The following is a 13,042-nucleotide window of genomic DNA, read 5'->3' as shown; positions in this document are numbered from 1 at the left end:
CTACAAAAGGTGAAAAGACACAATGTTCCATATTTTTATCCTAAGTACGAACAAAGCCATGGTTAGAAATAGGGTAGAAGCAATATACTGGTTGAATTCCAAAGACTTATAAACATCATTTGAAAATGCTAGGTATGGGTCAATCATCTCCAGAGATTTGCATTCTAGTTAACACACATCCCATCTGACCCGTTGATTTCTTATTCTATAGACCTAACAATTTTCAAAGACTTAAAACTGATCCAATGTGTGGTGGACCCAACAGAGATGTACCACCTCGGTCCTCCTTCAAGGAAGGACTTGGTGCCCCAGCTACTGGGAGTGCTTTCAGCAAGTGGCCTTTGGCCATCAGCCTCCTTAGGGATTGTCTCAAGGGCACGGAGCTGTCTTGCCCAAGGACATGCTCCTCCCAGGGCAGTCCACATCCAATGACTGATCAAGATGCGGGTCTAAAGGCCCAGTCACGTGAATTCAACATGGGCCAACTGTCACAGGCCATTTAGGCTCCAAAGCTTCCCATGGTGTTGGCTGAGGCTGTCTTCAAAAACTCAGCTTCTCCCTCCACCCATCCGGCTGCTGTGGCCTCCCTCCCTCCCACAGATGCTGACCCCACAGGAACTCCCTAATACACATCCTGCATAGTAAACTCCCTCCTGAGGCTGCTCAGTTCCAAGCTGTGACTTGAAACCTCTATGGAGAAGAAAAAGATATCCAATTTTCAGGGTAAGTGACACAAGAAAAGAAGCTGGGAAAAAAGCTTTCATAATTACCTTGGTACTTTCCCTCCTCTATGTGACCTACACTCCAGAGGCCTTTAAAACTCAACCTAGAAAAAGACTGAGCAGCTCTACCTGGGTTGGTCTTTGCATTACTGCAGTCAGACAAAGCAGCACAACAGAACTCTGGGTGAGGCAAGCTGAGGTACTTGGTCGGCCCACAAACTCCCCTGAGTGGCATTGCCACCTGGTACATAATACGCTGTGAACTCCCAGACCATCAGAAGTATTCCTATTCACATCCGAGTCTAAGTCCACATGTCTTTCTGTCTCTCTTGTACACAGACGTGCACGTGCACACATACACAGATGCTCCATGTCTCTCTTCCTTCATGTGGAAAACTGAGGCCTAACTATAGTGGTGTCAGGTTACATGTACATAAGTGATAGGCGAAACACACATATAATCACCTCATAATTTACATCCCAAACCACCACCTCAAGCCCAATCTCTCCATGAGCCCAGCTGAAACATTCCTCACAATCACAACTACTTACTACTGCCCAGACTCTCTGCCCACTTCCCGCAAGAAAAAGTACACATTTTAAAAATTATTTTTTAAAACAAAGAAAAACAAAAATGGCTACTCTTAGGCTCTTTGATTGGATGATGAAAGAAAGCAGTAAATGAGTATTCAGCTCACTCCCACCTCTAAGACGGGCCAAGCTTAGGATGAGTTTAGTAGCACAAATCCTACAAGTCAGGAGTGAATCCAGAAACAGAAGTGAGGGTCCCTTCTCAACACAGGGCCTCAAATGATCCTACCCGAATGACCCCCAGGGGACAGAAACACACTGGGGTCTCCTTAAGTTCACTTATTGGTGGGTACACAACACTTAACGCTGAAACACACTTCAAAGGCTGGTTAATTCTTCAGTACACAATAGAAATGTTTTTAAAGTTGTGTTTATGGATTTCAAACTAACCAAACTGGCTCACAGAGCTACTTTGCCTTTGATGTCAACCCAGTTCCTAAACTACTGTTAAAATAGTTAAAACTATTGTAATAAAAATAAAAAATAAAATAGAAGGTCTTTATCACTGCATTCAGAGGACGTTTCCTCTAAAATTCCTCTCTCCTGGCAGGACTGTCCAGATGGAAGGAGAACATCGTGTTCCTCCCCCAAAATACACAGTCCAGACCGGGCTACCTTCTTGCTCCAGCTCCTTTAATGATTCTGAACTATCTAAAAGCACTGCCCTGCAACCTCAGTTCCTTTCCTGCGGTCTCCCCCAGCCTAAGCACTTGGTTCTAATCAGACCACTTCCTTCCTGCTGCTTTGGTTTTTATTACCCAAGTGCTTCAATCCTTTTCACCACCCCAGATGCTAAACAACTTCCACTTTGAAAAGCACATTCTCTGCGACCCCTAAAGACAGGCCAAGCTCAGCAGGTCTTCCATATCAGAGCCAGTCTCACACATTCTAGGTGAAACTGAGGCACAAGGATGGGTCCCCGGCAGCTTCCACCTCCTTCCTGTACCCCCTTCCCTTCTGAAGAGCACACGTCTATCCATCTCAGAAATCAAGCGTCCTCACTCTCCCACAGATCGTCCAATCAAAGAGAAGTGTAGTGATACGATAAACAAACCACATTGGGTGGAGGCCTCTGTGTGGAAAACAGTGAACATGCCAGGCTCGACTGCTTTCCTTAGGAAAGGCCTGCTTACAAAATTGGCTGGTGTTTGGGAACTCGGATTTGGGGAGGGTTCCCACCGTTAACTGATAAGTGTGGTCACTAGTCCTAAACTGTATAAACAGTCTGGTTTATGCTGAACGCCTGCTTTCCTTCTGGAATCAGGGAACATACCAACTCCCTCAAAAAAAAAAACAAAAAAAAACCCCGGGCCCCGACTTCCTCATGAGCTTTCCTGGTTGGCAACACTTTACAGGTGTTGTCACAACTGGGGGACGCAGGCACATCTGTGCGCCTCCTCCTGTTGGAAGAGGCCCGCGGGAAGCTTGTGCCTGGTTTCCCCTGGACTTTGCCCCTTGTGACTTTTCTCTGATTTTGCTTTGTACTCTTTTCACTGTAATCAACTGTAATAACCATGAGTATAACTAGAGTCGATTCTTGTTATTCATGGTAGTTCTGTTCTACAAAGTCACCATGAACACTGAATTCATGAATACGGAACCACTGTCCCTAAAGGAAATGTGTACACGTGCGTATATATTCTATATAGATATAACACAGATTGTATCTTAAACCCTGAAAACAACTCATCCTGGTAGATTCTATTTTATTTTTCAAAAGAGAAAATGAAACTGATAACCAACAAGGACCTACTGTATAGCACAGGGAGCTATAATCACTGTTTTGTAATAACCTACAAGGGAAAGGAACCTGAGTAACTGAATCACTGTGCTGTACACCTGAAACACAACATTGTAAATCAACTATACTTCAGTTTTTAAAAAAGAGAGAAAATGAGGTTCCGAAGTGTCGAGTGACTTGCCTGAGGCTGCCCCACTAACAGGAGCCAGAGTTGGGATTCACACCCCATCCAACTGGCCCCAGAGCCGCAGTCTCCATCCTTGGGCCACCTCTGTAGGCGAGCAGAAATAAAAAGGCAGAGCGTCACCTGGTTTGACCTTGGCTGGGAATGTGTTCATCAGGTAACCCCAAATTTTCACCTCTTTACACATGTCCATGAATAACTGCAAAAGCACTGCAAGTATTGACGAGGCGGGGGTATACATAAATTTTAGTGAGCAGCCAACTATCTGCTGAGTCCTAGCAAAGCGCCAAACCTGGGGGGGGGGGTCTTGAGACACCCCCATCCCCCGCATAACCTCCAAAGGGAGCTCTGGGTTCCCCTTTCCTGCAGAGGCACCAGGGAGCAGGAAGTGCATTCTCACTGGGTCGAAGTGGCAGAAGGCAGAGCTCCCAGTGTGACCTGCTCCTGCATCTGTGACTGCTTTGCTCTTCCCTTTGAGATTCTCTCCGGTCTCTGGTTTTGGCCTTTCTGTCCTCTATTCTCCACTCCAGCTGCTAATGTTGGTCTGACAGCCTCCCCTCTTGGAAGTCAACGAGGAACTATGGTGCAGCCCAGCGGAAGGGAAGCCTGATGAATCACATGGGCCAGCTGTCCTAGGGCCTGAGGATAAATGACATTTCCCCCGACAACAGTTTCCACAGCTTTTCCTTTGGAAAATCCTCGCCCCTCTCTCTCATCAGATGACCTCTCAGCTGACTTCACAGCCAGGTAGAAACCAAGACATTGGCCTAGAAGAAAGGGGTAAGGAGGCACTAGACCAGAGAGAAGTCAACAAAATAAGTCCTTGTGACCCAAAGTGGGCCCAGCCCAGTTCACCAGAGTTAAAGCTAGCAGCGAAGCCAGATGACAAACATCATGCATGTGTCTGAGTATCTTTTCTGCAGAGCCAGCAAATTCAAAGAATCTGGGTTCCTCACGTGGCCAAAGGTTTAATCAATCACACCTATTTAACGAAGTCTCTGCCTATATAACGAAGCAGCGATAAACATTCCTGAGCAATGAGGTTTGCAGAGCTTCTGGACTGGTGAACACATGGACGTGCTGGGAGGGGGATGTGCCTGGAGAGGGCACGGATGCTCTTTGGGCATCGCCACCCACACCCCTCTGTCCCTCTTCCCTTGGCTTTCCCAAGTTGCACCCTCCATAACAAAACTGAAATTGTAAAGTAAACATCTTCCTGAGTTCTGTGAGTCAGTCTAGCAAATTATGGAATCCTGACAGTGGTGGGGGAGCGGGGTGTGGGAACCCTGTATTTGCAGCCAATGGGGCAGAAGTGGTTAGGGATCCTCAGGACTTGTGAAAGTGAGGGCAGTCCTATGGAGCCCCTACACCTGTGGAGTCTGAGTCTGACGTTAACTCCACATAAACAGTGTCAAAATGGAATTAAATTATTGGACACCAGGTGGTGTTGGACAGTTATTGTTGGAACAACATACTTGCTCTCACTGGTGTCCTCTCTCTCTCTCTCCCCCCACTGCCCCTCAACTAGCCCCATTACTATAAACTAGCTCCTTCCTAGAGGTGAATAATGAATGTTCTGAGAAAGAGCTGATCTTAGATTCACCAAGTATTTAATACCATAAGTGCATGGAAAATAATCACCTTCTTTCCGTATCTCTAATTGTCTTATCTTTAGGCAAATCCATCTATGAACACATCAGATGATAACTTAGAGGTATCACTCCAATCACAGAAGCCCTAGAAAACAACTTTCACAGACTGTATTAAAAACGTGTTTAATTGAAGCTTCCAGAACACTAGCTGTTTCAGGAAAACGATCTCTATAGATACTGAGACCTTGTAAAAATCATATATATATAAAAGAGACTTTGAGCTCAGGACAGCAGAGCAAGCACACATGGCTTCCTTCCCAAGAGCACAATGAAATGCCAGTAAAAATATTTTTTGAAAGAATAAATCCATTCCACGGTGGCCCTGAAAACACGAAGGAGAGCTATCAGTGAATAAGTCATTTGAAAGGCTTTCTTTCAAAAAAGAAGACTGTTGGGACTGTATTGACAAATCAAAACTGGGGGGGGGGAGCAACTTGAAATACACATTCAGGGCTACAGATAGGAGCTCTTTCTTTCTGAGAGAACCCTGGAGAAGCTCTGAGCTTGGAGTCAATGGCTATTGGGAGCCAAAGAATGGCCTACAGAGAGATGGCTGCGAGGCAGGAGCCAGGGCATCTGAGGGGAGCGCTGTCTAGAGAACAGCTGAGCCAGGTGGCCCTGGCCCTTGCCCCTGTCCCGTGGGGACTGGAGTCTGCAGTACTGCATCCCAGCTGCAGCCCCCAGGACAGCTCTCTCTAGAGAGGAGGGTTTGCCTAAGGAGCGCCCATGGTGTTGGTGTCCAGGCTAGCAAATGAGTCAAAGAGGAGCCTCTAGGATAGACACGGAGGTGAAAAAAAAAAATAGAAGACATAAAAAGACGTCACCCTGAGGTTAAAGTTCCCTTTCCTTTAGTGATTTGGGGGTAAGGGTTACATAGCAAAGGGTCCTGAACCTGCTGTGTCCTCTTCTACCCTAAGCACACACCCTAAAGGGAAAGCTGCCTGCTGGGATACCCTGCCTGCCCATATAGAATACATTCAAGAGAGAAGACCTGGGGGTAAATAAACTTGCTGCGATACCAACAAAGCCTACATCAGCTACCTATACTCATCAGTATGATCCTTGACTCATGGACCTGCCTTAACAAAGTACCAAGACTGCAGCGGGGGCTTCAACAACAGACATATATTTTCTCACAATCCTTGAGCCTAGAAGTATGAGATCAAGGTGTCAGCAGAACTGGTTTCTTTTTTTTTAGATGTTGGGGGTAGGAGTTTATTAATTAATTTATTTACTTTTGCTGTGTTGGGTCTTCGTTTCTGTGCAAGGGCTTTCTCTAGTTGTGGCAAGTGGGGGCCACTCTTCATCGCGGTGCGCGGGCCTCTCACTATAGCGGCCTCTCTTGTTGCGGAGCACAGGCTCCAGACGCGCAGGCTCAGTAGTTGTGGCTCACAGGCCTAGTTGCTCCGTGGCATGTGGGATCCTCCCAGACCAGGGCTCGAACCCGTGTCCCCTGCATTAGCAGGCAGATTCTCAACCACTGCGCCACCAGGGAAGCCCCCAGAACTGGTTTCTTATGAGGCCTCTCTCCTTGACTGGCAGACGGCCGTCTTCTCCCTATGCCCTTACATGGTCTTCCCTCCATGTGTGTCTGTGTCCTAATTTCCTCCTCTTATAAGGACACCAGTCTTATAGGATTAGGACCCAACCTAATGGCATTTTAACTTAATCACCTCTTTAAAGACCCTGTTTCCAAATACAATCACATTCTGAGGTTCTGGGAATTGGGACTTCAACCTGTGAATTTTGAGGGGACATAATTCATCCTATAACAGCGTGAGAAAGACTGAGATGAACAAACCAAAACTTACCTGGAGGACACAGAAACACCGCCACGAGCCTAAGGAAAATGTAAAGTTCTGATTAGCACCACTCAAAGGTTGAAAAGACTTTACAACCTTAAAAACATACTTCTGTGGGGGAAAAGCAATTGTAAGCATTAAAGCATAAGCTTTAATGGTGTTTAAAAGTATAGTTCTCAAAATTAAAAAAAAAATCTGTTAGAAGAGCTGAGTCACAGAATAGATACAATAACAGAAATCAGTAAAACATGTTGGTAAATCTAAATAAAAACACTGACCATAGGAAAAAAAACAGCACTTCAGTTTAAAACATTATAGAGGAAGACTCTGAAGCAAAGTTAAGAATTCTAAACTTGATTGATTCAGAGATATTTATTTGCTCTAGACTTTCTTAAAAATATGTAAACTTGGGCTTCCCTGGTGGCGCAGTGGTTGAGAGTCCACCTGCCGATGCAGGGGACACGGGTTCGTGTCCCGGTCCGGGAAGTTCCCACATGCCGCGGAGCGGCTGGGCCCGTGAGCCATGGCCGCTGAGCCTGCGCGTCCGGAGCCTGTGCTCTGCAACGGAGGGCCACAACAGTAGAGGCCCGTGTAGCACAAAAAAAAAAAAAAAAAAAAGTAAACTTAAGTCTACATGTTAAAAACATAAGAGTGGCTGTGGCCCAAGGTGGGTGGCCTCGCTGATCATCTCATTCTTGGGTGGAGATAGGGGAAATTCCTTTTCCCATAAAATGGTCATTTCTCGGCTCCTGGCTTTGTATGGAGCCCGCTTTCAGGCACTCAGAATGCACAGGGACCACAGCCCCGGCGGCTCCCATCTCTGCCTGGGAGTTGAAACGTTAGTCCCTAGTGTGCATATTCGCTCAGTTATCTCTGAGGGCCACGAGGCTTCCATTCTGCTCATGGCTGCGGGTTAATAAAATACCTTCATTTCTGACACCCGGAGAAACTTTCTTGCTTTCAAGCTCATCTAAGAAATATAAATCAATTTTTAAAAATGTTTCATCTAACAATTCCATGTGTTTGGGAAAGGGAGCGAGGGGCTCCCCATCAGCTCAGTCTACCATTTTGATCGACAGCCTGTACTGTGAATAAAGAGTTAATAACAGAAAACACTTTTAGATCCCTTACAATGCGTGAGGCCCAACTCTTGGAGCTTCACACGTGGCCATTCATTTCACCTTCATACAACACTCTAAAATAGGCACTAAAATCCCCATTTTCTAGACAAGGAAGTTAAGGACAGAGAAAGAGGAGGGTCCTATGGCTAGTCAGTACCAGAGGCAGTTTGGCGCCTAACTGCTAAACACTGCCCCTGTGACGGTCATTTGTGTCATCCACCCAGTGTGTCCAGTCCTCCTCCCCTTCAACCAGATGCAGGGGAAGGATAACACCTCCTAGTGGTTTTAGCTCTGACCAAGGAGCTCTGAACGAAACTGACTTGTCACTTCTGGGCCAGAGCACTTAACTTCAGGAACAAGACCCTCTAGAGCTCTCCGACTCTCTGGCACAATGACCATCAATGTTTGAAATAGTGGCTATTCTATCCATCAGGTATCTTAAGTAACTGTGCCCACCAATGACCATACAACAGATATATACTGAAAGATTAAAAAAAAAATAATAAAACACGTGTTTTCTATTTTAAGCTACTTATACTTGGGTTTTTCTGTTTTTTGTTTTTTTTTGTGGTACGCGGGCCTCTCACTGTTGTGGCCTCTCCCGTTGCGGAGCACAGGCTCCGGACGCGCAGGCTCAGCGGCCATGGCTCACGGGCCCAGCCGTTCCGCGGCATGTGGGATCTTCCCGGACTGGGGCACGAACCCGTGTCCCCTGCATCGGCAGGCGGACTCTCAACCACTGCACCACCAGGGAAGCCCTTGGGGGTTATTTTTCATAAAAGTTAACTTATTTCTGTTAATATGTAATGGCTTATTATTGTTATTTTTTAAATGAATAAATATTTTTTAAATGTTTTAAATTTCTAAAGCAATTAGTGTTGATAGATATAACCAGTGTAAACAAAAGCTCTTAACAGCTCTCAATGATTGTTAAGAATACAAAGCAGCCCTCAACGACAAAGTCTGGCAATCTCTAGACTAGGTAAACACCAACCAAATGAAAGCCTAGATTGTGATATTAATATCTAGTCAGTAGGCCTAAAGGTAAAAAGCGGTAGAGATAAAGAGAGATATTTCCATAATGATAAAAAGATAAAACCACCATAACAAGATTAAATATTCCTGTATATATGTACCTAATAACCTTTTCTTGAAATTTATAAAATAAAAAATTGACCCAGTTACATGGATAAATTGCTAAGTTCACAAACCCTGAAGGCAATTTCATCACACCTCTTTCAGAAACTGACTGGAGGAAGCAGAAGGGTAGTAAAGACACATAAGATGGACAAAGGAATTCACAAGCCTGATGTAATAAGTGTATATGAAGCCCCGTCTCCCCAACCTGGTGACTACCCATTCTCCTCAGGCACACAGAGGGGTGACTCGCCACCACGGTTACTAAGCCTCAGAGGAAATGTTAACAAGTTCAGAAGAATCAGTATCATATAGAACGTAATTCTCTGACCCTTATGCAGCTCAGTGAGAAAATCAACAATAAAAAGATGGTTTAAGGGCTTCCCTGGTGGTGCAGTGGTTGAGAGTCCGCCTGCCGATGCAAGGGACACGGGTTCGTGTCCCCGTCCGGGAAGATCCCACATGCCGCGGAGCGGCTGGGCCCGTGAGCCGTGGCCGCTGAGCCTGCGCGTCTGGAGCCTGTGCTCCGCAACGGGAGAGGCCACAACAGTGAGAGGCCCACGTACCGCAAAAAAAAAAAAAAAAAAAAAAAAAGGATGGTTTAAGGTAGTCATTTCAGTTACAAGCTAAGTAAGTACTAGGGATGTCACATACAACATGATAATTAGCACTGCTGTGCACTATATATGAAAGGTGTTAGGAGAGTAGATCTTAAGAGTTCTCATCAGAAGGAAAAGATTTTTTTTCCCTGCTTCCTTAATGTTGCACCTCTCTGACATGATGGATGTTCACTAAACCTATTGTGGTAATTGTTTCATGATGAATGTAAGTCAAATCATTACGTTGTATACCTAAAACTCATACAGTGCTGTATGCCAATTATATCTCAATAAAAGTGGAAAAATATTTTAGAAGAGGGTTTAAAAAACATGTTTGGAAATTTAGAAACAATGAGTTAAAAAGCAAAATCAATGGCAATTATAAAATGTAATGGAGTAAATTAAAATAACAGCACTAAATATCAATATCTGTGGAGGGTAAAAGTGGCATTTGAAGGAGGATGGACATAGGCTTTCGTATATTTGAAAAGAAGAAATGGTATTAATTAGCATGGAGCCATAGTGCTGTTCAAAATTACTGTTAACAGGGAACTTCCTGGCTGTCCAATGGTTACGACTCCATGCCCTCACTGCTGAGGGCCCAGGGTTCAATCCATGGTCGGGGAACTAAAATCCCACAAGCCAGGCTTCCCTGGTGGCGCAGTGGTTGAGAATCTGCCTGCCGATGCAGGAGACACGGGTTCGAGCCCTGGGAAGATCCCACATGCCGCGGAGCAACTAGAGCCCGTGAGCCACAACTACTGAGCCTGCGCATCTGGAGCCTGTGCTCCGCAACAAGAGAGGCCACGATAGTGAGAGGCCCGCACACCGCGATGAGGAGTGGCCCCCACTTGCCACAACTAGAGAAAGCGCTCGCACAGAAACGAAGACCCAACACAGCCAAAAATAAATAAATAAATTCATTAATTTAAAAAAAAAAAGAAAATGACTGTTAACGTAACTGTTTCTTGACTCAGACTGTTGATTGTCCTTCCCAGGAAAATATAAATTCTCCGTAATTTTCAGGGCTTTCTAGGTGTTCACGCTGTGAAGCGTCCCAGCCCTGCTCTGAACCCCTCCCTCTGCAACTTCAATCTTGGAACGTCTGCCTCATCACCCACCCTACCAGCGACAAAAGCCTTCTTCGGATTTCTCAAACTTGCAAGGCTCTCCACAGCCTCTGAGGCCTCACATGAAAGGTCCTGGCACTACCTGGAATGCTTCACCTGCCCTCCCCCCTTCCCTGGCCCACCTTGGCCCAGGTCCTGTAACCTCAGCCACCAACTGAACCCAGACCTCCCTGCCATCCCCTGCCCGGGCAGCCTGGTCTCTGCCTTGACAGCACATCCCACGATGTGAGAAAACACCTTGATCTGGGGGAGTGTTCGTTTCATGTCTGTCTCTCCCAGCTAGACTTCAGAACAGTAAGGGAAGGGCTCTGGTTTTGAGTTGTAATTGTTGCTTTTCGATATAAAAGGGTCATACACACAGCTGGTACTCAGTCAACATCTGCTGAATGAATAAACGCCCCACTGCCAATGTACTTATTTCTTCTCCCTAAAAGTGGCTAAACTCTCAGTTTAGATGCATTAACTGCTACGGGACAATGCAAACAGTACAGAGATAGAGCTGTATCTCCCTTTTTAAAAGTAAATTACACAGACGAAATTACAGGATTGATAAAGTAGAAAACTGAGTAATTTTACATAATGGATGACACCAACCCTACGGATGTTTAGGTCACTGTATAGATAGGTCGAAGGTCACACCTACACAGTGACTCCCACCTTCCCCTCCGGCCTGCTAACAGTTCTCATCTCCCCGGCTCTCTGGACTCCGGGATCAGTGGCCTCCTCCCACGTTTCTCAACTGTGTTACCCTCCTTTCCATATAAGGGCCTTTGCATACGCTGTTCCCTCTGTTAGAAATGGTCTTTTAAATCTCAGTACATAGATCATGTCCTTGGGGAAGGCTTTCCTAATCCTAATCCACGTCAGGGTCCTCTGCTCTATGTCGTAATGGCGCCCTGTACGTCTCTAACTGGGCATCTGTGCACTTAGCTGTCTAATGTCTGTCTCTCCCTCTAGAACAGAGGGCAGAAACCGAGTCTCACCACAGCTGATTGATACGTGGGTTCTAGCACAGAGCTGAGCATATAGTCGGCACTCGGTATTTGCTGAATGAAGAGAGAATGTACTAAAGGAGGAAAAATATTACTCTGGATTTTGGGACAGACCTCACTAGGCTTAATGAGGCCTCTTTTTATTAGGAACAAAAGATTATTTAATCCAGATAAAGGAAAGTTACAGAGCCAATGAGTAAAACGTGCACATGCGTGTACAGATGGGCTACAGCTGCCGCTGCTTCTGCACAGCAGGAGGGTTTACAGTGCCTCCAAGTGACCAGAGGGCAGCAGAGATGGCCGTAGGTCGGGGCAACTGAGTGCAGTTCTTCCCAAAGATGAAGAGATGGCAGGGGGCGGGGGAGGGGAGCGACCTCACAAGCTCCTCTCCATCCTAAGAGTCTCTGAGACTAAGGAACTCACAAATCTCTTTATGAATGAAATGCAGGCTTGAGAAGCCACTCCACGAATCCCAGCAGCCGAATGAAATCTCAATAAAGGAAATCTGAACCCAGATCAGCACAGCCACTTGGAGAAAACCGTTCCCCACCAGACAGGTATGTGTCTATATCCCAAAGTTGGGGGTGGGGCGCGGTCAGGCCCCCTCGTCAATTCATAAAAGCCTGCTTGGTCCGTAAAGTGCCTGATGGCACAGACATGCGCTCCAAGTCCTAGGCTCAGCTCTCCTGGGATAGAGAGCTCTGGATGGTGGGATCGGGGTGTGGCCCTGATCACCTACCACTTGCCAAGCGGTACCACAAACTCCCTGGACCTCAAACCACTGTACATTTCCTTTAAAGGAAAGCAGTTTCTGTCTGTCTTCCTTCCTCCAAAGGGCAAGCATATTGAAATTCTGGGGGTGCAGCATCAGACGACATCATCCCCGCCACAGCCACCATGTGACACACTGGCAGAGCTGGGAGGCATTGTTTCAGCACATCTTCTGATCCCTGAGCTCGGCTAGTCTGTGATCTCACCATCGGGAGGGCCAATTGGAGAAGGTGCCTGTGTTACATCACAGAGCACCAAACCAGGACAAGGCCCAAGATGAAGTACTCTACAGCGCCCTTGGCTTAAACAAATTGTCTTCTTACAGCGGAGTTTCCCGACTGTCAGCATTTCAAGTGCCCCGCCCCCTTCATAACTTTCTGCCGTGCTCATGTTTCACCTGCACCATTTTTGCTCAATGTTTTTCTTCTTATCAACTCACTCTCATTTTCCTGCTCACACAAGTTAACTGAATAAGGAGATTCTGTAGTGCTGTGAAATCAGATTTCAAATGCTAGTCACTTTTATTTCTACCACATATTATATTTTAATAGTTTTTTTTTTTTTTTTTTTTTTGCGGTACACAGGTCTCTCACTGCTGCG

General features: G+C 46.0%; 1 protein-coding gene across 4 annotated transcripts in view; it reads right to left on the bottom strand.

The window, feature by feature from the left end:
- Positions 1–13,042, bottom strand: part of STX8 (syntaxin 8) — a 248,746-nt gene that overhangs the window by 163,412 nt on the left and 72,292 nt on the right. Inside the window, exon 7 of one of the 4 annotated variants that reach the window (XM_079726070.1) lies at positions 6,702–6,730. The exons of the other annotated variants lie outside the window; for them this stretch is intronic. Coding sequence (XP_079582196.1) covers positions 6,702–6,730 — 29 coding nt within the window. The remainder of the gene's footprint in view (positions 1–6,701; positions 6,731–13,042) is intronic. 4 annotated transcript variants of the gene reach the window in all.

The sequence above is a fragment of the Hyperoodon ampullatus genome (genome assembly GCF_949752795.1).
Source record: "Hyperoodon ampullatus genome assembly, chromosome: 19".
Taxonomy (NCBI): Eukaryota; Metazoa; Chordata; class Mammalia; order Artiodactyla; family Ziphiidae; genus Hyperoodon; species Hyperoodon ampullatus.
The sequence above is the reverse complement of the archived record's forward strand: the minus strand, read 5'-3'. Positions and strand labels throughout refer to the sequence as shown.